General features: G+C 53.4%; 11 protein-coding genes across 11 annotated transcripts in view; 6 read left to right on the forward strand and 5 right to left on the reverse strand.

The window, feature by feature from the left end:
• Nucleotides 1-124: 124 nt before the first annotated feature.
• On the reverse strand, nt 125-1,941 carry POSPLADRAFT_1147355 (hypothetical protein; the record flags this gene model as incomplete). The annotated part of the gene is made up of 7 exons (XM_024486054.1): nt 125-568; nt 626-770; nt 835-947; nt 1,017-1,138; nt 1,244-1,393; nt 1,445-1,566; nt 1,628-1,941. The coding sequence occupies 7 exons, from the start codon at nt 1,939-1,941 to the stop codon at nt 125-127; spliced, it is 1,410 nt and encodes a 469-aa protein (XP_024337111.1).
• A 156-nt stretch (nt 1,942-2,097) lies between these two features.
• POSPLADRAFT_1092183 (hypothetical protein) lies at nt 2,098-2,509 on the forward strand (the record flags this gene model as incomplete). The annotated part of the gene is made up of 2 exons (XM_024483098.1): nt 2,098-2,302; nt 2,355-2,509. Coding segments are annotated over 2 exons (360 nt in total), but the record flags the coding sequence as incomplete, so codon positions are not given.
• Nucleotides 2,510-3,048: 539 nt separating this feature from the next.
• Nucleotides 3,049-7,648, reverse strand: POSPLADRAFT_1182834 (hypothetical protein; the record flags this gene model as incomplete). Its single annotated transcript, XM_024488950.1, has 7 exons — nt 3,049-3,189; nt 3,239-3,402; nt 3,452-3,526; nt 3,576-4,615; nt 4,668-4,890; nt 4,942-7,473; nt 7,538-7,648. 7 exons carry the CDS (start codon nt 7,646-7,648, stop codon nt 3,150-3,152), a joined length of 4,185 nt encoding a protein of 1,394 aa, XP_024337113.1. The 3' UTR covers nt 3,049-3,149.
• A 247-nt stretch (nt 7,649-7,895) lies between these two features.
• On the forward strand, nt 7,896-8,621 carry POSPLADRAFT_1058493 (hypothetical protein; the record flags this gene model as incomplete). The annotated part of the gene is made up of 3 exons (XM_024481045.1): nt 7,896-7,975; nt 8,033-8,088; nt 8,158-8,621. The coding sequence occupies 3 exons, from the start codon at nt 7,896-7,898 to the stop codon at nt 8,619-8,621; spliced, it is 600 nt and encodes a 199-aa protein (XP_024337114.1).
• A 243-nt stretch (nt 8,622-8,864) lies between these two features.
• On the reverse strand, nt 8,865-10,111 carry POSPLADRAFT_1147444 (hypothetical protein; the record flags this gene model as incomplete). The annotated part of the gene is made up of 2 exons (XM_024486066.1): nt 8,865-9,090; nt 9,147-10,111. 2 exons carry the CDS (start codon nt 10,109-10,111, stop codon nt 8,865-8,867), a joined length of 1,191 nt encoding a protein of 396 aa, XP_024337115.1.
• An 814-nt stretch (nt 10,112-10,925) lies between these two features.
• Nucleotides 10,926-12,140, forward strand: POSPLADRAFT_1147222 (hypothetical protein; the record flags this gene model as incomplete). The annotated part of the gene is made up of 4 exons (XM_024486041.1): nt 10,926-11,510; nt 11,570-11,824; nt 11,961-11,976; nt 12,052-12,140. The coding sequence occupies 4 exons, from the start codon at nt 10,926-10,928 to the stop codon at nt 12,138-12,140; spliced, it is 945 nt and encodes a 314-aa protein (XP_024337116.1).
• Nucleotides 12,141-12,411: 271 nt separating this feature from the next.
• POSPLADRAFT_1171390 (hypothetical protein) lies at nt 12,412-13,672 on the forward strand. Its single transcript, XM_024488131.1, has 3 exons — nt 12,412-12,690; nt 12,757-13,437; nt 13,492-13,672. Exons 1-3 carry the CDS (start codon nt 12,492-12,494, stop codon nt 13,551-13,553), a joined length of 942 nt encoding a protein of 313 aa, XP_024337117.1. The 5' UTR covers nt 12,412-12,491; the 3' UTR covers nt 13,554-13,672.
• Nucleotides 13,673-13,904: 232 nt separating this feature from the next.
• POSPLADRAFT_1040555 (hypothetical protein) lies at nt 13,905-14,773 on the reverse strand. Its single transcript, XM_024477760.1, has 4 exons — nt 14,596-14,773; nt 14,449-14,537; nt 14,265-14,396; nt 13,905-14,206 (listed from the first exon to the last, which is right to left on the reverse strand). Exons 1-4 carry the CDS (start codon nt 14,752-14,754, stop codon nt 13,975-13,977), a joined length of 612 nt encoding a protein of 203 aa, XP_024337118.1. The 5' UTR covers nt 14,755-14,773; the 3' UTR covers nt 13,905-13,974.
• Nucleotides 14,774-14,923: 150 nt separating this feature from the next.
• POSPLADRAFT_1047787 (hypothetical protein) lies at nt 14,924-17,087 on the forward strand (the record flags this gene model as incomplete). The annotated part of the gene is made up of 3 exons (XM_024479359.1): nt 14,924-15,291; nt 15,341-15,821; nt 15,873-17,087. 3 exons carry the CDS (start codon nt 14,924-14,926, stop codon nt 17,085-17,087), a joined length of 2,064 nt encoding a protein of 687 aa, XP_024337119.1.
• A 420-nt stretch (nt 17,088-17,507) lies between these two features.
• On the reverse strand, nt 17,508-19,481 carry POSPLADRAFT_1147459 (hypothetical protein; the record flags this gene model as incomplete). The annotated part of the gene is made up of 6 exons (XM_024486067.1): nt 17,508-17,729; nt 17,787-18,389; nt 18,764-18,824; nt 19,203-19,231; nt 19,342-19,359; nt 19,458-19,481. The coding sequence occupies 6 exons, from the start codon at nt 19,479-19,481 to the stop codon at nt 17,508-17,510; spliced, it is 957 nt and encodes a 318-aa protein (XP_024337120.1).
• A 1,533-nt stretch (nt 19,482-21,014) lies between these two features.
• Nucleotides 21,015-22,177, forward strand: part of POSPLADRAFT_1058500 (hypothetical protein) — a gene marked incomplete at both ends in the record, with an annotated part of 2,488 nt that continues 1,325 nt past the window's right edge. The window contains 2 exons of the mRNA XM_024481046.1: nt 21,015-21,032; nt 21,277-22,008. Of these exons, the coding sequence (XP_024337121.1) occupies nt 21,015-21,032; nt 21,277-22,008 (750 nt within the window). The remainder of the gene's footprint in view (nt 21,033-21,276; nt 22,009-22,177) is intronic.

Raw genomic sequence — 22,177 nt, forward strand, 5'->3', positions numbered from 1 at the left:
GATCGTAGGGTCTGAGGTGGCAATTAATGTTGCAGCGGTGTATTGATAGCTATGAGTACGGACACGGCTTCTTGTACAATACGACGTATGGATACATCGAGCATTTTCCATGATTTGCCGCTCCTCAATACGATGCTTTCGTCCTGGCGACTGCCCACAGACTGCCAGCCGTGTAGAAATCCATAGGATATACACCACCCTTGTCCTGCCGTCTCACCACTTCATCACCCTTAACCTCCTCCATCCAGCCTACTGCCTTGCCTACCGCGACCGCTGTCTCGTAAGGAGTCAGCAGCGGACGGTCAAAAGCGTAACCCCAGTCGATCGACAGACGCGGGCAGGACGTCTGCACAAACGCCGAGATATGTGGGTCGAAAAGTGCGAGTTTCGCGGGTGAAAGCTCGGAGAGCAGGATCGGCATGTACGGAATGGGCGTGCGCGACGAGTTGAGCTGGTGTGTGATCGCCTGCAGCTGCTTGAAGCTGCCCTGCCGACCGAGCGTGCCCAGTACGACGCCCCAAAGTGGCGGCTCCTTATCTTTGCTGGGACTCGAGCGCTGCAAGCCGTTCTCGTCTGCAAGAGGTGTCGATGTGAGGGCGTTGATACTTCGACGAGCGGTTTGCACCGCCTCGTCGCGAATAGTGCGCATCTCGGTGTGGTTGTACCGCTCCCGGGTAAGCTTCTTGGAATAGGGGTCGTAACGGAATGCAGGCACGGTGGGATTCGCAATCATTATGGACTCGAGGTGGAACCGCCCATCGCCCAAGTAGCTGGTAGAGGAAATTGGTCAGAAATTTATCTTAACGACATTCAGTGGGCGAGACAGAGGCTTACATGAGGGCATCAACGTCACCCAGTGTCGGTGCTGTGCAGCCAAGGATCTCACCAGGGGAGAGCGGTTTAGAGCGCGGTATATTGGCGTCGTATTTGCCTGTCCAGAGCTTGGGCTGTCCGACCGCAAGCTCGTTGACATCAAGTCCCGATGGGCCTTCGATCATCCCAGCAGGCGGCCGCACGGATTGCGCGTCGGCATACTCAGTCGTTAAGTCGTCCTTCAGACGCGACAGTGCGGCTACGAACTGGATTGTCGAGACTAGTGCAAGACGGGTCGGTTCGTAGGATATGCTTCGTGACGAGCCTGACATCGGCTCTTCAGAAGTGCCTGAAGCTGCTCCTGAAGTGTCTGGACCCTCTATGCGAAGATGGTGGCCCTGCGTCAGGGGTCTGCCAGCTGGAATTTGACTGTCGGTTTCTTCGGAGTCCAAAAGTGCGTCATGGAACTTTTGGCGGTCGTTTGGGAAGTTAAGACGAATGGTTTGGAGAAGGTGGGAAGAGTCGATAGCAATCTCGACAAACACGTAGAGGGTCTTAATTGTTGTCTGGTCGATGGGTACTGCAGAAGATTAAATCTCCTGTATAAGCCGAACATAAATTTGGGACATACCAAGACAACTGTGCCCATAGTGTACCAGCATGTCGCATCCCAGCGCTTTCGCGGTGTAATCGTCAATGCAACATGCACCGTACGTGACGTCGCCCATGATCACGGTAAGCGCATTAGTGAACCTAAGGCAGAACGTCAGTTGAGTAGCAATGCTGGTGGTACGGGAGGGCAGCACCTGCGCACCGTTCAATGATGTCGGTAATGGTGCAGGCAAACATCTGCAGTCCTTCCGGCATCTGCAACGCCACCATCTCGGCATTATTCTTCCGTATGTGATGGATTGTCTTGTGTATTTCGAAGGAGTAGTTGGAGGGTAATTGTTTGATCGCTGCGTTCAGCTGGGCATCATTCAGGATGTCGGGCGGAATCTGGTTTGCGACTGTGGACGCCATGCCCGGCCTGGAGGGCGCTGCAGACTTGCTGCCAACAAATCTCTTGCGAGGCTTAGCCGCATTAGACGACCCAGAGGGCTTGCTCTGTTTTGAGTTGTCTGCCATGGCAAGAGAGAGCAGAGTAGTAATCTCAGATTATAATATTGTCCCGCTGAATGAAATTTTGGCGAGTGATCTGTGATCTAATGATCGAGATCCCAGCGGTTGTGTCACAGGACGGTAACAGTGTCACGCCTGCTCTCTAACCGCGACGTCGTCGAAATGTCCACCCGAGGCCGTTCAACTTCTCCTCACCCTCTTCACGATGGCGACGTCGACATGGACAATGGCAATGGCGTGGAGAAGTCACACGTGAAGGTCATTCAGGTGTCTAATCTTACCCGCAATGTCGTCGACGCCCACCTACGCACCGTGTTCGGCTTCTATGGTCATATTGTCAAAATAGATCTACCCATCTTCGGCAAATGTGAGTTGTATGCACCGTTGTGCGATCCATGAGGCCCTAACGACCATGACAGCTGGGCAAAACAGGGGAAAGGCCTCCCTCGAGTTCGCCGATTCCGCGTCTGCGCACAAGGCCATATCCCATATGAATGGTGGCCAGCTGGACGGTGCTGTGCTCAAAGTCGAGCTATCTGAGTTCCCAGTACGCTCCCGCTCGCGTTCTCCTCGCCCACCGCCGCGCGCACGCTTCGGTCGAGACAGGCCTCGCTCCCTCAGTCGCTCGCCATCTCGCTCACGCTCACCTCCCCGACGCTTCGGCCGCGGAGGACGCTTCAACGATGTTGGGCGCGGCAGAGGTTTCGGTCGTCGACCTCCACCACCAAGAGACCGCTCCCGCGACGTTTACCGTCCATACTCGCGCTCGCGCTCTCGTTCACCCGTCCGCAGGGGCGACCGTCTGCCACCCCGCCGCAGGTCCCCAAGCTACGAGCGCGGTGGAACAGGATATCGTGGACGTTCGCGTTCGAGGAGCTATTCCGTCCGCTCGAGCCGCTCCCGCACGCGTTCGTTCTCGCCGAGATCGCGCTCACGGTCGTTGTCATACTCGCCATACTCGCGCTACTCTCGCAGCCGCAGCCGCAGTCACAGCCGCACACGGTCTCCCAGTCCCAGAAAGAGGAGTTGGAGTAGAGACGATATCAGGGATAGCCGGTCGAGGACACCCAAGAACTAATTGCTGATTTTGCTGCGCTTACGTTGTGCATATATCACGAAAAATAACATGTAATGTCCGGTTTCCAGTGCCGTACCTAGCATGTGCGTAGTATACATATTATCTATTACTGGCCCAAAAAACGGGTATCGATAGTCTAGTCACTGAGAACAGAGTCGTCATCTGCGAGGAATGGTCTGCTGGCGAGTCAATGAATGAGAGACAAAGATGACCGATGTTACTCACGTGTATTCATAGTCGTTACGAATCGCATGTGACATCCACTCTTCATCAGCTTCTTGCTGAGGGAATCCGGGGCCTCCCGCCAGACTCAGAACGACAGGTAGTAGAACGAGACCGTGCAGAGCACCAGAGACAATGAGAGTCATCCACATACGAAAATAATAGATCTAGCGAGCTGAATGAGACGAGACAATGAATAATGATACTAGAACTTACCTCTAAGAATCTTGAGCGTGTCAGAGCGAGCACGCACATGCCAATGAGTTTCGTGAATGTGATTCCTGACAAGACCTGGAAAACCATCAATGCACGTCCCAAATTACTAAGCTCGTCGATATACCGAGGGCCCAACGTCCACCAGGGCCGTCCACATACGTTCGTCCCGCTCTTTCTGGCCAGCAGGGTGGTCGACCGGAAGGCCTGAGCCGGCGCTCATGAATGCGCGGGCGATATGGGCGCAGAACTCGACCGCAATTCCAAGAGAGATGACCAGATTGACCAGACTGATCGCGTTCAGCATGATGCCCCACACACCCATCATGCCCATGACACTGAGCACTGTCAACGCGACGACACCGGTGACGATTGTGCCTGTGCGCCACGAACCAAGTAGTACCGCCGTGACCAGCAGCACCGCGCCAAGCCCAAGCCCGAGAATCTGCTCCGTGATCGCGACAATGTGCGCATATTGGTCGAAAAAGACGTAGTGCAATGAGTACGGGAAGACAGACATGCCCGTTTCCTGCGACAGCCCATCCGCGATGCGGTGCGCGGCGGCGAAGGAGTTGATAAAGTCCGCCTGCGACTTAAGCGGCGTATGGAACGTGCGGAAATGTGACGCGAGCACCTCATTGTGATCAGGAGATAGTGAGAGCGCGGTGCCGAAGGATGCTTTGCCAGCGAGGGAACAGTCTTCTGTTGTGGGCTGGACGAGCCACTGGCGCAGGTACTGCATGAACTCCTCATCCTCAGGAAACCCGGTCATTGTGATGTTCCATGCTTGTTCGCGGTCTTCATAGCACATCTGACAGAGGCGCGGGGAATCGGTGTCTCTGCAGAAGACCGTGTGGTCGCGCTTCCGCACCCGGCAACATTTCTCGTGAGCGGGGTCAAGCCAGTTGAAGAAGTCGTCAATCCACGAAGACGCAGGCTCGGCTATAAAGGACGATTCGGGTCGTTTGCGCTCAGCTTCGAGGATGTTAGCAACAGAGTTGTCCGCGCACGTTGTGAAGCGACCACAGAGGCCCTGCTGCCCATGACGTTCCGTGATGTCGACATCATGGACGACAAAGTAGACTGGAGGGCCGATGTCTAAATATGAGTCCAGGTTGTCGAAATAATTTACGAGGTAGGACTCCGATGGAAGCGCTAGTCTCTGATCTATGGCAATTATGTTAATCGTGTTCTGTATGATAAAGAAGTAGGAACGCACCGAAGCCAAGCTCAAGATGCTGCATGGAGATAATTGAAGCAAACAACATGCCAACGAACGTTAGCAATACAGCGCCCTTTACGACCGGTTTCAGCAGGAAAGGAGCGTAATGTCGGCGGATGAAGCGTGCTATGAGCCCAAGACCGCCACCGGCGGGAGCCTCATCCACTAAAGCTATGCGCGATGACAATCTGACACATGGGAAGCAATCGACGCGACTTGCCTGTTGAACACGTTAGTGACATATGATGGTCAATCTCACTGACTTGCTTACCTCGACTCGCCTCAAATCAATAACGAGCGCGCTCACAAAGACAGTGACTTGCAGGACCGCATTCAATAGTACACTTCCTGCAGCATATAGGGCGAAGTTACGAACGGCAGGCATTGGGACCAGCGCACCCAATGCGAAGGCGAGCGTCTCAGTAATAGAACTGAGCAGTATTGACGGACCCATCCCCGCCAGTGTCCTTGCGACACGCTCTTCTGGGGAAAGGTAGACTTGAGTTGACACTGCATCTTCAGAATCGTCATTAGATGGTAACGAATCGAATTGTGGGCGTGCACGCGAGTGTGTTGGTGACATTGGGGCGGCGAAACCATATCCGAGGCCTTGACTTGTGGCAGCGGCGTTGGGTCCGTGCAAGAGATTTTGACGATCCAGTTCGTGCACCAGGATGAAAACGTTGTCGACGCCAACAGCTAAAACGAGGAAGGGAATGACTTCGGCGATGATGAGCGTGACCTTGACGCCCACCCAGGAGAAGAACCCAACGGAGGAGGATACTGAGAGGATGACAAGAGCGATTCCAAATAGGCCTAATGTGAACTTTGAGCCAACAAATAGGCTCCGAGGAAGACGGGGGATCAGGCTGGGAACATCGCGCGAGTCGATGGACAACGACGACGATGCCACTCCCTGCCGTTTGAACAACTTCGGCAGATTGGCTACCCACTGTGTGAGCGAAGCTAGAACGCCCTCCTCGCGACTTATCGACGACCCACTGCCTAGGGTCAGTGACACGTAGAAGAACATGGCGATGTAGGATAGGACGACAATCCTAACGTCCGTATTCGTGCTCTTGTTGATCTCTTCTTCCAGAGACACGCCGGTCGAAAATGCAATTTCGAGACCCGCCTCTGCCGGTGCACGCTCGCGGAGATGATATAGGTAGTCCTTGAGTGTGCGCTCCCATTCCATAGCCCGCTCTTGCACATGCGGATCCAGCGAGTCGGATACGACGAGGGTGACGACGAGGGCCTCAGCGCCCAAGTAATCCTTGACGCCGTCTTTCTCTGGCACTGCACCAAGGACGTATTGCGGCGCGAGAGGTTGTTGAAAGTCCGGCAGGCATTGGACTGGTGAACTTGCACAGTCGAGGAGATGCGCCGCCCAAGTATCATTGTCGTATGGATCAAGAGAGTTGCCAAACCATGCTGCGACGGACTGCACGACGCAATACCCATCTGGCCCAGCAGGCTTGAAACATACGTCTTCCAACGTATAGCCATTGGGCGAGGATCGTAGCGCACGGATGTCTGCTTCCACGTCGAACCAATATTGCAAGTGCTCCCATGACAAAACTGGATGCTTCTCAGGTATAGTCTGGGTGAGGCCGTCTGATATGTCGCTGGCGAAAGATGGAGAGGATGTGACAAATATTTGCTCCGGTCTGTAGAATGGGCCGAAATGTTCGTCAAAGAATTCCTTCTGAAGTTTGCTCTCGGAGTCTGGAGCAACCCAAAGTCGCACAGGGTCTGTCTCCACCTGGAAATTCTTCCATCCCACGTTCAACAATGCGACTAAGACAAATACGGTGGCGAACGTCAGCCATGGGTATGAAGCGGCAAATAGGCCGAGGTGGTAGAAGGCACGCCGCAAGATGTTGTTGAGGCGATATTGACGGGGCTGAACAGTATCAATGGGGTCCAATAGGGATGCACCCCGGCCGAGGTTACGTGACTCGGACTGAGCTCCCGTTGATTCTTCACCATCGCCATTCGAGAGGGACGACGCCCCTATAAGGCCGCGCGCGTGGGCACGAGGTGAGATTATATGCTCCGACGCAGCATCCGTGGAAAGTGCTACCCGTTCGTACGAATGCCGTTTCCGGATCGTTAGCTGCAAGGCATAGCCGAGCAGGAACGAAGCTAGCGCAAGCGAGAATACAACTATGAGCACAAATGTCAAGCAGGAGACTAGGCCTACATGGCATGTCGACTCGGGATTTGGCGGTGACGCGGGAGGAAGTGTCTGACAGATGTCTGGACAGTCAATACAGGTACACCTGCTCTCTAGGTCATTGTCGGAGCAATTTCGAGGATCGGTATCGAAAAAAGACATTCCACTTGGGAGTGTCCGTGGGTAGTTAATTTGAAAGGGGCTTCCCATGTCCTTCTCATCGCCCATGAACTTGAGGAAGCCTTTATAATCCCTCGCACCTCCACCGATGAGGTCCATGGCATAGCCGTTCGTGGCTCCCATTTTTATGCTCTTGCAACTGTCAAAGAAGCCCTCCCCGAATCGATTAGAGACATAGAAGTCAACAGACTCCACAGCCTCCTGACCGGTGGAGGATTCCTGGGTGGACGTGACGTTCAGGAAAGTCGCTTGGTTGGGAGAGCATGTGAAGGAGCACCAGAACTGACGGAAGTTGTTGCGACATGCGGGGCAGGATGATATCAGGTTCTCGGCCAAGCCCAAGTTGTCGCGCATGGTCTCTAGCTGAGCAGTCGTACAGCAGGTAGGTCCGTCAACATACTCCGCACCACAAAGTGAGACGAGCAGGTCGCGGTCGACATCTTCCTGGAGAAGAAGACGAGACCGCAAATTAGACATAGTTCATATGAGTATGATTTAATATCAATACACGCACCTCCGAGGCAGGACCGTCGTATGGACACGGTAAAGGCTTCCCGAACCATGACTTTGGGCCGCAGGAGCCGCGCATGGCGCAACGCCCCTGCTCACCAAGCTGCATGTTCATAGGCACCTCATAGTCCGCCATAGTGGCAAGTGGCGAGCAAGCCGGTGCAAACTGGCGGTGAAACAAGTCCAAGGGTCGTGCAGCAGAGCGGACAGTACAGAGGGACGCCTGTTTAGAAGCCTCGGACGGAGACGGCGCGGTCGCGTTCAGTTACGTAAATTCCCCACAAACGCGTACACGTGATCTAGGGCATGCAATCATACCCCAGACGCGACCGTGTCCTCACCTCCAAACTCCAAACATGTCTTCACCGACAAAACGACCCCTTACAGCACAAGAACATATCCTTCAAAACTCCGGGGACGCGGCTCCACAGAATGGGTACGCTACATGAGACCAAATCACATGGGCTCACCATTGAGACGCGTTCTCTGCTAGCGTGGATCCTGACCTCGCAGTACGCCTCCGCAACATGGCGTCCAGGGTGAGGAAGAGTAAGTTTGTCTCGAACGGCCTTTCGAATACGAATAGTTCTGACTGAAACACCTACTCTACTGCTGAAGGCGTCATGGAGGGCTATGCTGCATCTGCGCCAGTCTCTCCTAATGTTTCCCCCTCAAAACAAGCGCTGCCGTTCACAAGAACCCTTCCTTTCAAGTCCGCCAAGGATACCCTCAGAGAAGTCCACATGTCCCTCCCGAATCGCGGCAATGCACGAACAGTTTCTGCCAACAAACGGAAGCTCGCGATGCTCGAGGAGGTAGACGGAGATGCATCAGACTTCGACGACGAGTTGGACACCGCCGGACACTCGCATATCGCACTGGACGCGCAAGAAGCACACCATGCTCACATGCTGCGATCGCAGAGTATGCATGCTCGCCCGATGAAACCCCTCAGGGGCACGAGGCCAATGGGCACTCGTTCTCTTCCCGCTGCCGCCATACATAACGTTCTCGGTATCTCCCAATCGTCGGACACTATGGAGGACTGGAGCCATGCTAACTTCCCAGACGCGAGGTCCTGAAATCCGTTCACACTGATATGACTTATTACTATCCCTATTGTTATTTAATCGCTTCAGCGTAGGTTAAACGTAGCTACGTCCGCGTTCCTTTGCCATCCCCACCTGAAGAGAATAGGATACTTCACGCATATCATCCTGCGGCCGACGTCTACTGGTACAAATACAGTTACATCTCTGTACATCTGCGCAGATTTGTAGGTCGCGACGTGGCGCGCGGCACACATCTTCACCTGGCGGAAGACTTCACGGCCAGAATTCGCCATCTTCGGCTAACTTTGCTCTCTTGCGTCTATCCGCCGCAGACTCTGTTTGCACCCCATGAGCAACGCGCATGTGTCTCTTGAGTAGATCTTGGCGGACGAAGCTCTTATCCTGCACAGGGGCACAGATTGAGCACTGGAAAGGCTTGCGACCACCGTGACTTGATTCGTGCCGCTTGCATTCGTTCTTTCGTAAGAACCTCATTCCGCTGTCGCAGCGTTGCAACCCGTCAGAGTACATTCAGGAAGGAGGCAGAAAGCTCACCAGTGATTACATTGGAAGGGCCTGTGTTCAACGTGAGATCCAATATGCACCAGAATGTGATCCTTTCTCTTGTTTCTTTGCGTGCATCCGACAACGTAGCAGCGGTAATCTTCGATCAGTTCACCGCGTTCGGAGAGTCGACCAGCATACTCCTGTAGCCAAGTCTTGTCAATGTCTATGCCAGGGTTGGTGCGGCGGAAGTCGTCAGCACGGCGCCGCAGAAGCTGCAAATCTACACCCATATGAGCGTTCAGGATGGGGCTTTGAGGCTTGATAACACGATCTACTGCCTGCGACAGAGGAACAAACGGTGTTGCCTGTGGAGAGAATATCGGGGCGAGAGACGACCTGTCAGGTGGGGCCATGCGAGCTGGTGAGGGGAAGGACCAGTGTTGTGTCGCCATGGGCGCAGCTAAATGAGAGAATATCGCGGGGGTTGCAGACGCATTTCCGCTGTATGGGATCGTGGGCCAAGGAGGACACGAGGCTGATTGCGCCGAAAGTCGCGCTTCTTGCAGATCCTGCTCACGCTTCGAGGCCGACAGAACTGACACAATCACATTGATAGCGTCGTCTGGGAACGCTGCATCGTCAGGCTTCGCGTCTTCGATTCGCATATCGCGCTCCGGCGGAGAGAATGACGGATAGCACAAATGTGGACTGCCATCAGTCTCAGTCTCGGACTTGACGCACGTATCCTCCCCCATGATATCTGCAGGATTAACACCAAGTTCCGGTGGATCGTACTTGATGGCAAGTTGGCGCAGATTTACATCGGCGAATATTCCTACAAGAGCGTCCGAACCAGACGGTGTCTTGTTGCCGAGCGCAGGCGAGTACAGGTCAAGTAGGCATTGCAGGTTGTCTTTCACAGAACCGGTGTGGGAATCGTCACCTAGACTGCATTCGGAGCTACCGCCATGAGAGAGAGACGGCACAGAGGAAGCAGACGGGGAATGAGCCATATAGTCGCCGATGGGGCAAGTTGAATAGGCGAAAGCACTATTCGTCACATCGGTCGAGCCGTCAGAGCGATAGCACTCAACCAATATCAACTCAGAGTCAGACAAACGGAGACCAGGAGAGAAGTCGCCGTGGCATACGTCCCCGCGTGAGCACGGGTCGCCAGAGATGGCCTGGGATCCAGACGACTTGGGGGTCACTTGTAAGGACGCATCCTGACCGAACGAGAACGAGATTTCTGCCGTAGCGGGGGATTCGTAGCGAATCCCAAGTCCCGTCAACCGGTTAGATAGCGCGTCGACGGCGGAAGTATGGAACTGAGTGTCAGCGAGTGAGCTCGGGCGTAATGTGGTATTGGATTGAAAATCGGTGTTAAAGCCGATTGTAGGGGGAAGGAGGGGCACTCGCAGTTCAAGAGTAGGAGTGAAGAGTCCCGCATGGCGAGGGCTGTTTACGGGACTAGCTGTGAATTTGGTAGATTGTTGCGTCGCCGGCGTCGCGATGTGTTGTAAGGAATGAGGGCGAGTAACTTTAGCACTGGTGATGTCCTGTGTATCTGAGTTTACAAAGCTATAGTCATAATCTCGTTTCATTATCGTGAATGTCGTGAAGTTTAGTAAAAGAAATGAATGATAGGCTGTGTGCTCGTTCACCTCAACGGCATTAAGGAGGATAGTAGTGTATGAAAGAGCAGTGGTAAGATCAACGACAAGATTCGTTAGAGAATCGAACTCCGAAACTCAAGTCAACTTCGATGACGCATGGTGTGACCGCGTCGAACTGCTTCCAAATTGGGAACTCAACGCCAGCTCGAAGATGTTCCCGTCTGGTCACCACGTCCATCTTCGCAAAGCTGCGTCCACTGCCGCACGCCGGAATAGAGCGCAGAAAATATATCGGAGTAGTCTTGCTGTTCACGATGCCCCTCGATCCAAACGGCCCTCATCCATCGTCTACGGTGCGCTTGCAACCACTGGTCTAGCAACAGCCTACTTCTTCTGGCCAGACGCTTCACGAGCTGCTCCGACATATGACAGCGCAATTTTGTCTCCAGCGCACTTTACGCCAACTACACTTGTAGCAAGCGAGGCCTGTCCGGACACAGAGACACGCTTATTGACCCTGAAGCTGCCTCCCCAGTCTATTCCTTCTCGTGAGGAAAATATCTTTGCCCCAATCTGGTCTATCTTCATCAAAGACGACGACATACAGGTCGAGAGACCGTATACGCCCTTGGAAGGTATCGATGAAGAGGGTCGTATGAAGCTATGGATCAAACGGTATCCGAAGGGCGAAGTAGGTAGATGGCTACACTCGAAGAATGTCAATGACAAGATCGAGATCCGGGGACCAGTGAAGACATGGCCATGGCAGGAAGGTCAGTGGGACGAAGTTATTATGGTAAAGCCCCATAATTCACCTACAGTCTCTGTACCTGAAAATTATGACTTTGTTCTAAGATATCAGGAGGCACAGGGATCACACCATTTTACCAGCTCCTGCATCACGCAGCGGTGAAGAATGATTCACGATATTCACAAACGCGCTTTACTCTCCTCCATTCATCACGTCGTCCTATCGAACTACCACCTACGGAGATCCTTGCACCCCTCTTGTCCTGTGCGCAGAAGTCCCCCGAACGTTTGACTGTATCTCTGTTTGTGGACTCTCTGGAGGGCCCTCAACATCCGTCCATTACTTCTGCCGCCCTCCGGGTGGGCAAAATCAGCCGAGATGCTGTCGAACGCGCTGTCGGTTCCACGAGAAACAGCAGCTGGTGGCAAAGCTTACTGCGCACAGGATTCCGCTCGGAGAATCTACCAAGAGATGGAAAAAGAATTCTCTTTTTAGTTTGCGGACCGGATCCGTAAGTCCTCCTGACTATGTCACGACCGTGTCAAGCTCATGGTTCTATATTCAAGGATGATTTCTGCGATTGCAGGACCATTTGGGCGTAACTTCTCTCAGGGCGAAGTTGGTGGTGTCCTGGCCGCGATGGGCTACGAACGGGAGCAAGTCTGGAAGCTATGAGGCATACATTCGCGTATGCCTAACCATTCAATCGATTTTATCGTTGGTGGTCTATTGTGGGAAACTATGTAGACACCAGGACCTGCTGTATGACTGATATCAACGCATGAATAAGCAAATCGCATAAGCAGCCGCCGTCGATGTTGAGCGCAACGGCAGCGTGTGTGCGGAACCTACGTGACAAGTATGGCGTTACCGTGACAAGCGGTTGTGTCATTTTGATTAGGTTCTTCCAATAGTAAGCAAGGGAGTCATTTACACTACTCCGTCTGGAGCCCCGTCCTCAAATCTTCAAAACCCCGGCCGCCCGACGAACCACACCTCATTCATTTCAGCTAGCTGTGTATAACCATGGCCCCTGCAGCAATCTATGCTTCTCCGGTCGTTCCTCAGGACCAAAAAGTCGTCGCGGCAGTACCGGTTAAGGGGCCTGCGCTTGCGATAGGATCTCCCGCAACGGCCGAGGATGGTCGGTACCAGTCACTCATTACTAGCCTGCAGGAGACAAGACAGGTGGAAAAGTACATGGTAGACAGGCTCTTGGACGGAGGTGCGCATTGCATACTGTGATCTGCGTTCGCCGGCGCTGACATATCTCTGCGCCTGCATTGGGTAGCCTCAACCCTGACAACTTCCAGCTTCTCCTCTGTCCATGTCGCTCTTTCGCCACCAGACTATGAGGCCCTGTCACCAAGACTGCCGCAGCTGTTGTCCCAACTGCTCGCAGGGCTCGAGTCGCTCGGGTCATTGCACATTCTGAATCTCGGATCGTCTCTCCCTAACCTCCCGTCGGAGCTCACGCTTGCCGGATTCACCATTCTTTCCACGCTCCCCGATGGCACCCTCATCGCCCAAAAGCCCGCGCACGCCCCAAGCGCTTCCTTGAAGTCTGCGCCAGTCGCAGCACTGCCCCTCCGGCGGAAGACAGACAAAGCATCCAAGAAAGCCCTGTGGACGCTCAGCGCACCCTCGACGCCGACAATCGACGCAGAGAGCCTGCTCACTGACGCCGACCGCGAGCGCCCGGCCCCGTGCGAGCCTGTATCCTCGGGTGCTCCTCGGAGGAAGAAGGCGTGCAAGGGCTGCACGTGTGGTCTCGCCGACCTCGAGGCGGAGGAGCTCTCGAAGAGCAAGGTCGTCGTGCTTGACGGTGCGGAGAGTGGGCAAACGATGGAGGTCTCACAGAGCGAGAAGGACAGACTGGTCGCTGCCGCTGCCGCCGCTCCGAAAGCAACCAGCAGCTGTGGGAGCTGCTACCTAGGCGATGCCTTTAGGTGTTCGAGCTGCCCCTACCGCGGTACGTATCCAGTCGAGAGTTTTATATGTCACTCAACTTACTGTCTATTGGTAGGCCTGCCCGCCTTCAAGCCTGGCGAGAAGGTTGAGATTGATCTCGGAATGGATGACATTTGAGTTAGGGGCTGGCTTGTCCCCGGTACGCTGGATTTTGTAACCTCCTAGATTATTTACTCTTCGCATATATGTTGTATTCCTTTCTGCTTTCGTGTCTGTCATGCAGCGATACACGCTGAGTGTGTCAGTCGGTACGAAGTTTATGTCGATGCGATCGCCGTCTGACAGAAGCGTGTTGCCCTGAGGCCATCAGTGTCAAGACATTTGCAGCAAGTTGTATCTGACATTGTGCTCGTGAGTGCACAAGCGCAAGTCTCATCTCTCGTATTACGAGCACAGCTTATATTAGACATGATGTATCCAACCATTAGATTCTTATTAGCCCAAATGGTTAACTTAGGGTTGGCAGAGTGGAGTCGACCAATCAGTACAAGACCATATCATAAGCAATTGGAACTAACACTGTGAGCGATATGCCTGTCTATTGTCGAACCTCGGTGTCTTCCTCTCGCTTTATAACCTGTCTCTCGATCCATTCAAATGCCGCATCTGTGGCATGTTCCACTGGTTTGTCAAAGAGGTAAGGGAGGACGGGGACGATTGCGAGACCGGAGACGGTCGGACCCCAAGTCTTGACGCGGGGGTTCTTCACGTTCACAAATGCCTTCTTGGCCTGTCTGACGGCAGTATGGATTGTGAACGCTGGCAGAGCCCTATGTATGACACGGTGCAATTATAGTCTGCCTGCAGCTTTGATAAGGTTAGACTTACATAGACGCTATTGACTGGAAGACAGCCCGCTTAACGGCGATCATTCCAACCCGGGTAGGTTCGGAAAAATGTGCGGCTTCGAGAGGCGTGGGGCCTCTACGATGCGCTTTATACGCCTCGTACCCGACATCTCTATGAAGGTCATTGTACGGAGCGGAGCGGATAGCTCGTACGGAGGACGCACCCAGCAAGGTATAACCATGAGATGCCGTATGCAGCGGTCACAATAGCAGGAGGCACAACCGGACGAAACGCTTCGCCAATGTCACTGGTCTGGTGTGAATCTATCGCTATGAGCGGTGCGTCGTTGAAGGGCTCGACGGAAACGCACATATGCTATGTAGCGTTGGCCCGCGCGGAGGGCTGTGCGTAGACGGGCACCATATGCCATGTAGCGGACGTCGGAGTCGGTGGAGTCGGCATTGCGGTCGGCGAGGGTGTCGAGCTCGTCCTTTGCCTTTTCCGCGACAGGCTCTATGGGCGCAGACATGGGTCGATCACAAAGTAGCAGAACGTGCAGGGAGGACGGATCAAGAATGAGGTCGCGGTGGCGCGTGGGCCATATATGGCAAGGGTTCCGGCGCTGGCCGGGGTGTCTGGTTCAGGACGTCTGCGTGACTCCAGCGCGTCGTCTTCAACGCTCTGCGTCTCCGCCAGCCATGGCCGCCCTCGTCGCCCACACTCAGGATGCCCTCTCCTCCCCCTCCCGCCTCTCCCCCGAGCTCGACTCTATCCCCGCCAAGATCAGCGCATACTACAGCCTGGTCTTCCCCAACTTCACATACTATCTTCAGACCCTCAATGTCACCATCGGTCGTCGCTGCATTCCCGCTTCGGCTGCGTCTTCCTCTGAGAACCCCCAGGTCGACGTAGATCTTGGCCCTCTCAAGAGCGTGTCGCGCCTGCACGCCAAGATTGAGTACGAAGAGGAGGAAGAACGCTTCGTGCTTATTGTCATCGGCAGGAACGGCGCATGGGTGGACGGTGTTTGGTCGGGGAGTGGCAGCAAGGTCCCTCTCAGCGACAGGTACTTATTGCCGCTCATCTTCCTTGCAAAGCGGCCGACCCTTCTCTAGATCACAGATACAGATTGCTTCGCGTACATTCCACTTCGTCTTGCCTCCCCCACCAGCTCCGGAGGATTCACCATCCCCCAGCTCGAATTCCTCCGACAACCGCGCCCGCTCGCGCTCCCCATCGGTCGACATTGTCGACGTCACATCCATCTCGCCGCCCTCCTCGCTCCCCTCATGTTCGCCGCCGCCTGCCCCTGTATCCCCTCTCGCCAACAAGATACCACCACTATCCGAAGCAGCACTGCCTAATTCCAACACTATCAGTAAGTTCAAGTCTAATGCGAAGAAGCGCAAGAAGTCGGATGCCGCTCCTCCGCCTCCTCCGCCCCCAGAACTTATGCCCCCGAAGCCGCCATTCACATATGCTCAACTATGCTATCGCGCCATCAAAGCGCTCGAAGGCAAAGCTTCTCTACAAGATATTTGTCTGTGGATCAAGGAGACATACGAATGGTACAGATACTGCGCGAAGGACTGGGAGGTGCGTGGTAGACTCCGCGTGTTTTTCACAGCGGTCTGAGACCAAATTCAGAGCTCTGTACGTCACAATCTTTCCTCGAATCCTGGCTTCAAGAAATTGCTTCGAAGTAAGGATGAGAAAGGCAAGGGTGCCTTGTGGACGGTTGATGAAGCCTTCGAGCATAACTTTGAAGAGCAGGATGCGCGGCGACAAGCACAGGTCGCTGCAGCCGCCACAGGCACTGGTGGCAAGGACGGCAAAGTTGCGGGAAAGAAGGGAAAGACTGTGGTACCTCTGGAGCCACCATTCAAGCGAAGCGTGAAGGGCGACGTAAAGGGACCTCTTCCGCCTCCATTGACCTCCACGCCCCTCACGCTGAAGACGAATTCAACGACGACGCCGAGCTTGGGCCTGTCTTCTCTTTCGGCTGCCGCTAGCCTTCATTCGTCGATATCCCCTCCTCTCAAGCTTGACACGCCAGTTTCCGTCAAGTTCGAGGCCCCCGCAGTCAAACTTGAGCCTCTGGGCGCATCATTTGTTCCTTCATCTGTACATTCCACCTCTCCAGCATCTGGGCAGTCAGCCCAGAGTCCCCCGCCAGGTGTTGGCTCGACATCGCACGCACCTGAAGCATCATCCTCGTCGACCATTCCTCCAACCTCGGCCTTCCCTGCCATCCCTGCCACGGTCCGCATCCCTATCGTCGTCGGCCCTGTCCCGACGCAACCCTCTGACGCGCCGTCTTCACCGCCTAAACCAATCGTGTTGCACGATAACACCCTTATCCTTAACCCTGAGATTTTCTCACACCTCACGCCCGACCATCTTAAGGATCTGGAGGCATTGGGTGCACAGAAGGCGCTCGAGATCTTGCAGAGCTACATTGTTCGTTACTACAAGGAGAAGCTCAAGTCTGAGGGCGGGCGTGGTCGAGGTCGGGGTCGCCCGCGCCGAGGACGAGGTGGGGTCGGCGGACGTGGCGCGACACCCAGCTCTGCGCCACGCACGGATACGCCAACATCGGGACCTTTCACCACAACACCGCTGCCTCCACGGAGCGCACAACCCTCGCCTCAGACTGCGTCGAACTCTCCGGAGAGCACGGCTCAGCTGGGCAGCCGGGCAGGCGTCCCGGCGCCGGCCCCTCCCATGGGTTCCCTCCGTCCACCGGTCGACTCAGCACCTTCCCCAATTCTGGTTATCGATGATGACTCACCAGACTCAGACGAAGGGCCCTCCTCGAAGAGGCGGCGCTTGGAGGGTGCTGGCACGGGGGATGTGTCGTGACCGATGCGGTGCGTCTAACACACGCTGTTTCTTCTTATGTCTCGGTGTCTATCACTCGCGCCCTTCCATTTATCCCTTTCCTTTGTTCCGGGATGCGCTGCGACAGTGACGCGGACATAGACTCGCCAGGTATACGTACGTGTATCATTAGTACTCGTCTCCTTTAGAGATGCGCCGCTGAATGTGGAATCGCCATTAACATTATCATGGAACACTTGTCTGATGTAACTGGTCCGTGAAGAAAGAAATATGACAAAGGTATGCACAACTAAATTTAATGCTCTTTGACTGGAAGACACCGGCCATCCCCGTCCAGATAATGCGCCTCCGTCACCGTAACAAGGACGACCCGTGGACGTCGCACGTTGCTCCCTTCCACTACCAATCTGCGCGCTCGCTGTTCTGACTAGCCTTCGCCCTTCAGTCTGTGGCCGCCGACGGCTGACGTGAAGAGTGCGTTCGATCGTCATCAGTCCCGGTCAACGATCCTGCGCTGTTTCTAAGCAGGAATCGCTCCTTCCAACACTCTAATATTGGCGTGGGGCGGATGGGTATCCGCTTGTGGGCTGGTTCGATGTTCTGCCACTCGAGCAACGGTTCAAGCTTGGCGAACCGCCGCATCGCCTTGCCTACGCCGGAGACCTGTAAAGCGTAGTGAGTGTCACTGTCGCTCGCAACTGGCTTAACACAGTGACTTACTGTGACGACTTTCTGCGAGATGTTCATCTTCGCCTCGTTCACCTCGCCCATCGCCCACTTCATCTTCAACCACACTTGCTGCGCCTCAGACAACCCGCGCTCCGGCCTTGTGCCGTCTGCCATCCGAATGTACGCCCTGATGGCCTTCGCCCACTCCGACGCAAGTCTGATGGCGAAAGTGTGGCGGTTACTCGTCGACGTCCTTGGCGGTTCATTGCTGACACGGCGTCGTTTGTGCGGCTTGACAGCCTGATCTGGAGGTGGCGAGGTGGCTCGTCGGGCGTTCAGGCGTGTCGTGGTGGTGGTCAGCACGCGACTCGACGAACTCGAGTCCGGAGATGGCGGAACCGGGTCATCCTCTCCTTCCTCAGATTCATCATCCACATCCATTGGGGTCTCTTCTTCTATAAGGTGTTCATCATCCGACTGTTCCTCCTGATCCATCTGATAGCCATCATCTGATTGGGCCTCCTCTTCCAGCTCACTATCTTCATCTTGTTGATTTATTTCAAGTGGAGATTGGTTTTCCTGCAGGACCTGTGTATCAGGATTTGGCTGTTGCTCGATGGCATGACCCTCTGAGACCGCATCAGGTGTGCTAGCCTGTGCTATATGCTCTTCAACAATTAGGAGGGGTTCGGCAACATTTTCCATTTGTGTATTGGTGTTTTGAGAAGTTGAAGGCCCATCATTTGAATCTGCAAATGTGTAGACTGAACTGGTTGAGGAATGGGATGATGTTGGGGCAGGAGATGGACCTTGAACATGGCGCAGTGCAGTCAATATTATAGTGTGCTTGTGAAGTGTTGGAAGTGATGGAAGACGGCTGGAAGAAAAGTTGGCTGAGGATGACACAGATGACATTGGTGAAAGATCCAAATTGAGTCTTGTTCTTCATTGACATATTTTTAATGTAAGCACCAGTCATGTGTGTGATAGTAAGTGGTTGATCACATCAGATAACAAGAGAAACATACCTGATTATGAGTCAGGTTTAAGTAATGCAAACCTATAAGTTTCAGTATTTGTTTAATTGCACTGTTAGAAGCAAAGAGTGCAACAAATGATCATGAAAAGTGAGGAAGCAGAAACTTGTCAATGATGGGTGGTGATGGTTTAAAAGAAAGATGATATTTGCATTGCAGGCATTATATATGCTTATCAAGGTCAGTCACATGATCAGGTGATGGCTAATGAATCATCATGTGTTCTTACCCCATATGGCTAAGCATGCACAGCCTTTCCATATTTAGAAAGTCATCATGTGATTTTGCTCAAAATAGACACTCTGTGGTCTGACACTGACTCAGACATTTCCTATTCAGGTCCCCTGCTGACACATTGGTCCTGACACAGCGAGCCCCACTGATGTGTCAGCAGTGACACAGCATCTTACCAATGCTGTGCACAGGTCACAGCCATGCTAGTGACTCATCCAGCTTGCCCTAAACCCTGGTGGTTGTCATGAGTCAACATGAGTGTCATAGACTATTTCTGTCACAAGTTGACACAGTGTCTAGCTATTTTTTTTCCCTTTCTGTGGGCTCGAACTCACGACCTCTGTACTATATGCCTGAACGGACAAGTCATTATCTACTGTATGATTAGATTAGATGAGGTGGCAGTGCATGGCACAGCCCAGGCTCTGCTGACACAGCTGCTCTGACTCACCGGCCCCTGGAGCTGCATTAGCATGCTGTGCACAGGCCAGTGCACACAGCCTCCCCTAAACTTCCCCTGTATATAAGCTGGCCTCTGATGCCCTAGGGACCTCAGTTTCAACCTCTTGTCCCTAGGTCAGTAAGCTTTCCTGTACTTACTTACTTTCCTTACTAACTAATATATTTCTTGTCCCTAGCCTTTGTTAGATTTTGAGGCCCACAGTGTCGAGCGGGCCAACCCGAAGCACCCTGTGCCTAGCCAGGAGAATGATCACAGTGCAATTGCCAAGTAAAATATGTTGATCCCATAGAGTACTTGTACCGTAGCATGGCCGTACCTGGCCCCCATGTGTTTGTAACAAACCCACCATTCTGCTCGCTTGTGTCTGTATTCCCACTCCCCTCATCTCATCCCCAGGCAAAAATCAACAGCCCTAGGTTTGAGCGTGCTCACCATCACTTTGGTCAACCCAGTTGAACACCCCCAGCTTTAAGGTTTGTTCGCTCCTTGTCGCTTGACCCTAAGTTGCGACAATTTCTGACATGGGTGTTATAGACTTCCCCCCCTTCCTCCCCTTTTCCTGGGTTTGAACCTGGAACCTTGCAGGGTTGGGTAGTGTTATGAATTGACATGAACATCATGGACTTTTTCCCTTTTATTTTTATTTTTATCCTTTTTCTGGGTTTGAACTGGCAATTTTGCTGTGTAGGGCAGCACTTGACATGGACAGGTCATACTGCCTTGATTGATTAGATTAGATGACTGTGTGGCATAGCTTAGTGCAGCATGGGCACTGCTTACACAGCCACATTGACCATCAGTGATAGGTTTGAACTGGCTCTGGTCTTGAAAACAACTTTGAAAAACATTTTGAAGCAGTCCTTCACCTTGACATTGTGTCTACTGCACTATGTTGACTTTCGCCAGCCTTGGTCATGTGGGCAGTGCACCAGTGTGGGAATCGTACATATGTAGGTGTTGATAGGTTTCAACAGGCTGGCCTTAGCACAGAACTTTGATAACACATCCTGAATTGATCCTGCACTTCAACATTGTGTCTATGGTATGGAACACCCCATATTCAGCCCCCTCCATCATTACAAAGCTTCAAACACCCCTGGCTAGAACAATTAGCAAGTCCCCTTTGTATTTTGTCAAGAAGCCCGAGCCTTCCTCCAAAGAAGAGCGCACCATATGCTTCAAAGCCCAGTTCAAGTGATATCTGACTCCCGGACACTTCAAACCATGTGGTCAGTTCCCACTCTATTGTTTCAGATCCTCATTTTGCACCAAAAACCCCTTAACATTCCCCTAACCATCTGCACTCTGAGACACAAACCTACTAAGGTCTTTCGATCATGATCAGATCTGTGTTTGATCACAATGATTGAAACATTTATCTTTCCGTTCTATTCCTTGTATTACTAGCGCCCATACTGGCGCCTATCTCAGCGCTCACCCGCAGGTTGAACATTATGTAGCTTACATAATGGGGTCCGTGCGCACTTCATGCCTGGTATCGTACCACTACGTTTCTTTCTTTACTAACACGACCACATAGACACAATGGTCCGTGCGCAGTTGGTACTTGTATAAGTAGTTGTACCATTAGTCGGTCGAACTCTAAGTTCGACCTGGTTATTCATTCAAGTCTCTGCTCCTCTTCGCTTGGGGTAGTGGTCATTCTCGACTTCCTCGCTCGATCTTCAGGACGATGCACTGTCCATAAGTCCTCGCTCGTCGTCTACGAGTCAGGCATCGATATAGGAGTATAGACCGTTGTATCAAAAGGTCGAACTTTCTAAGCTACGTTCCTAGTTTCACCTAGTCGAACAACTCATCCACCATCACGTCGAACAACGCAGTAAACCCGGTTCCCTTGGGACTACCAGCCCTCACAGGATCTCCCCTTCTCCAGTACGACCGAGCAGACCGTTGCTTCGTCACCACCACAAGAAGGACTCCCATCTATCCTCGAGACGGCTCCTGGGTTCGCGCAGAAGGTTCCAACCCACAGATCGTCGCCCATCAACAGCTTGTCAGTTATTACCAGAGACACCCTCCCGCTCACCCAGAAGACGTATTCGCCACCCTACGGATCAACGTTGAGCCAGCACAAATAACAGAGAAGCTACAGTCACCTGTTAACGAACAATCGTTCGAACTCCCGGACGTTCAGTACGTTCCCATCGAGGCTCCAGACACCGAACCACCACCTGTTTCATTCGCACCAACCAACACACCAGTTGAACCTCCAATGTCGACGTTCACTCAAGCAGACATCGATCAGCGCATCGCGGCTGCTCTCGATACATACCGACTTCAACAATCAACCGCCAATCGACCCCTCCGCCTCGACATCCCCGCTCCGGAACCCTTCAGTGGAAAGGCAGAGGATCTTAGACGCTTCCTTCAATGCGTCCTTTCCTACTTCGTCGCCACCAACAACACCAGACTTAGCGATGAAGCAAAGATCGCCTTCACGGTAGCATTGATGAGGAAGGACCTAGGGAAGACGTGGGCAGACGCATACTACGAGAAGTCGGCAGGGGGAGTCCAGGTCTATCCTGATTGGGCAGCCTTCGCCACCGCCCTTGAGGAAGCGTTTCCTGAGCACGGAACGCGAATCAAGGCGCACCAAATCCTGATGAAGCTGCCCGAACGACAGAAGAATCAGAAGACGGCGCTCTCCCTTGGAAACTACGCCACCCGCTTCGAGCAGCTAGCAT

This window comes from Postia placenta, assembly GCF_002117355.1.
Source record: "Postia placenta MAD-698-R-SB12 unplaced genomic scaffold POSPLAscaffold_10, whole genome shotgun sequence".
NCBI lineage: Eukaryota > Fungi > Basidiomycota > Agaricomycetes > Polyporales > Adustoporiaceae > Rhodonia > Rhodonia placenta.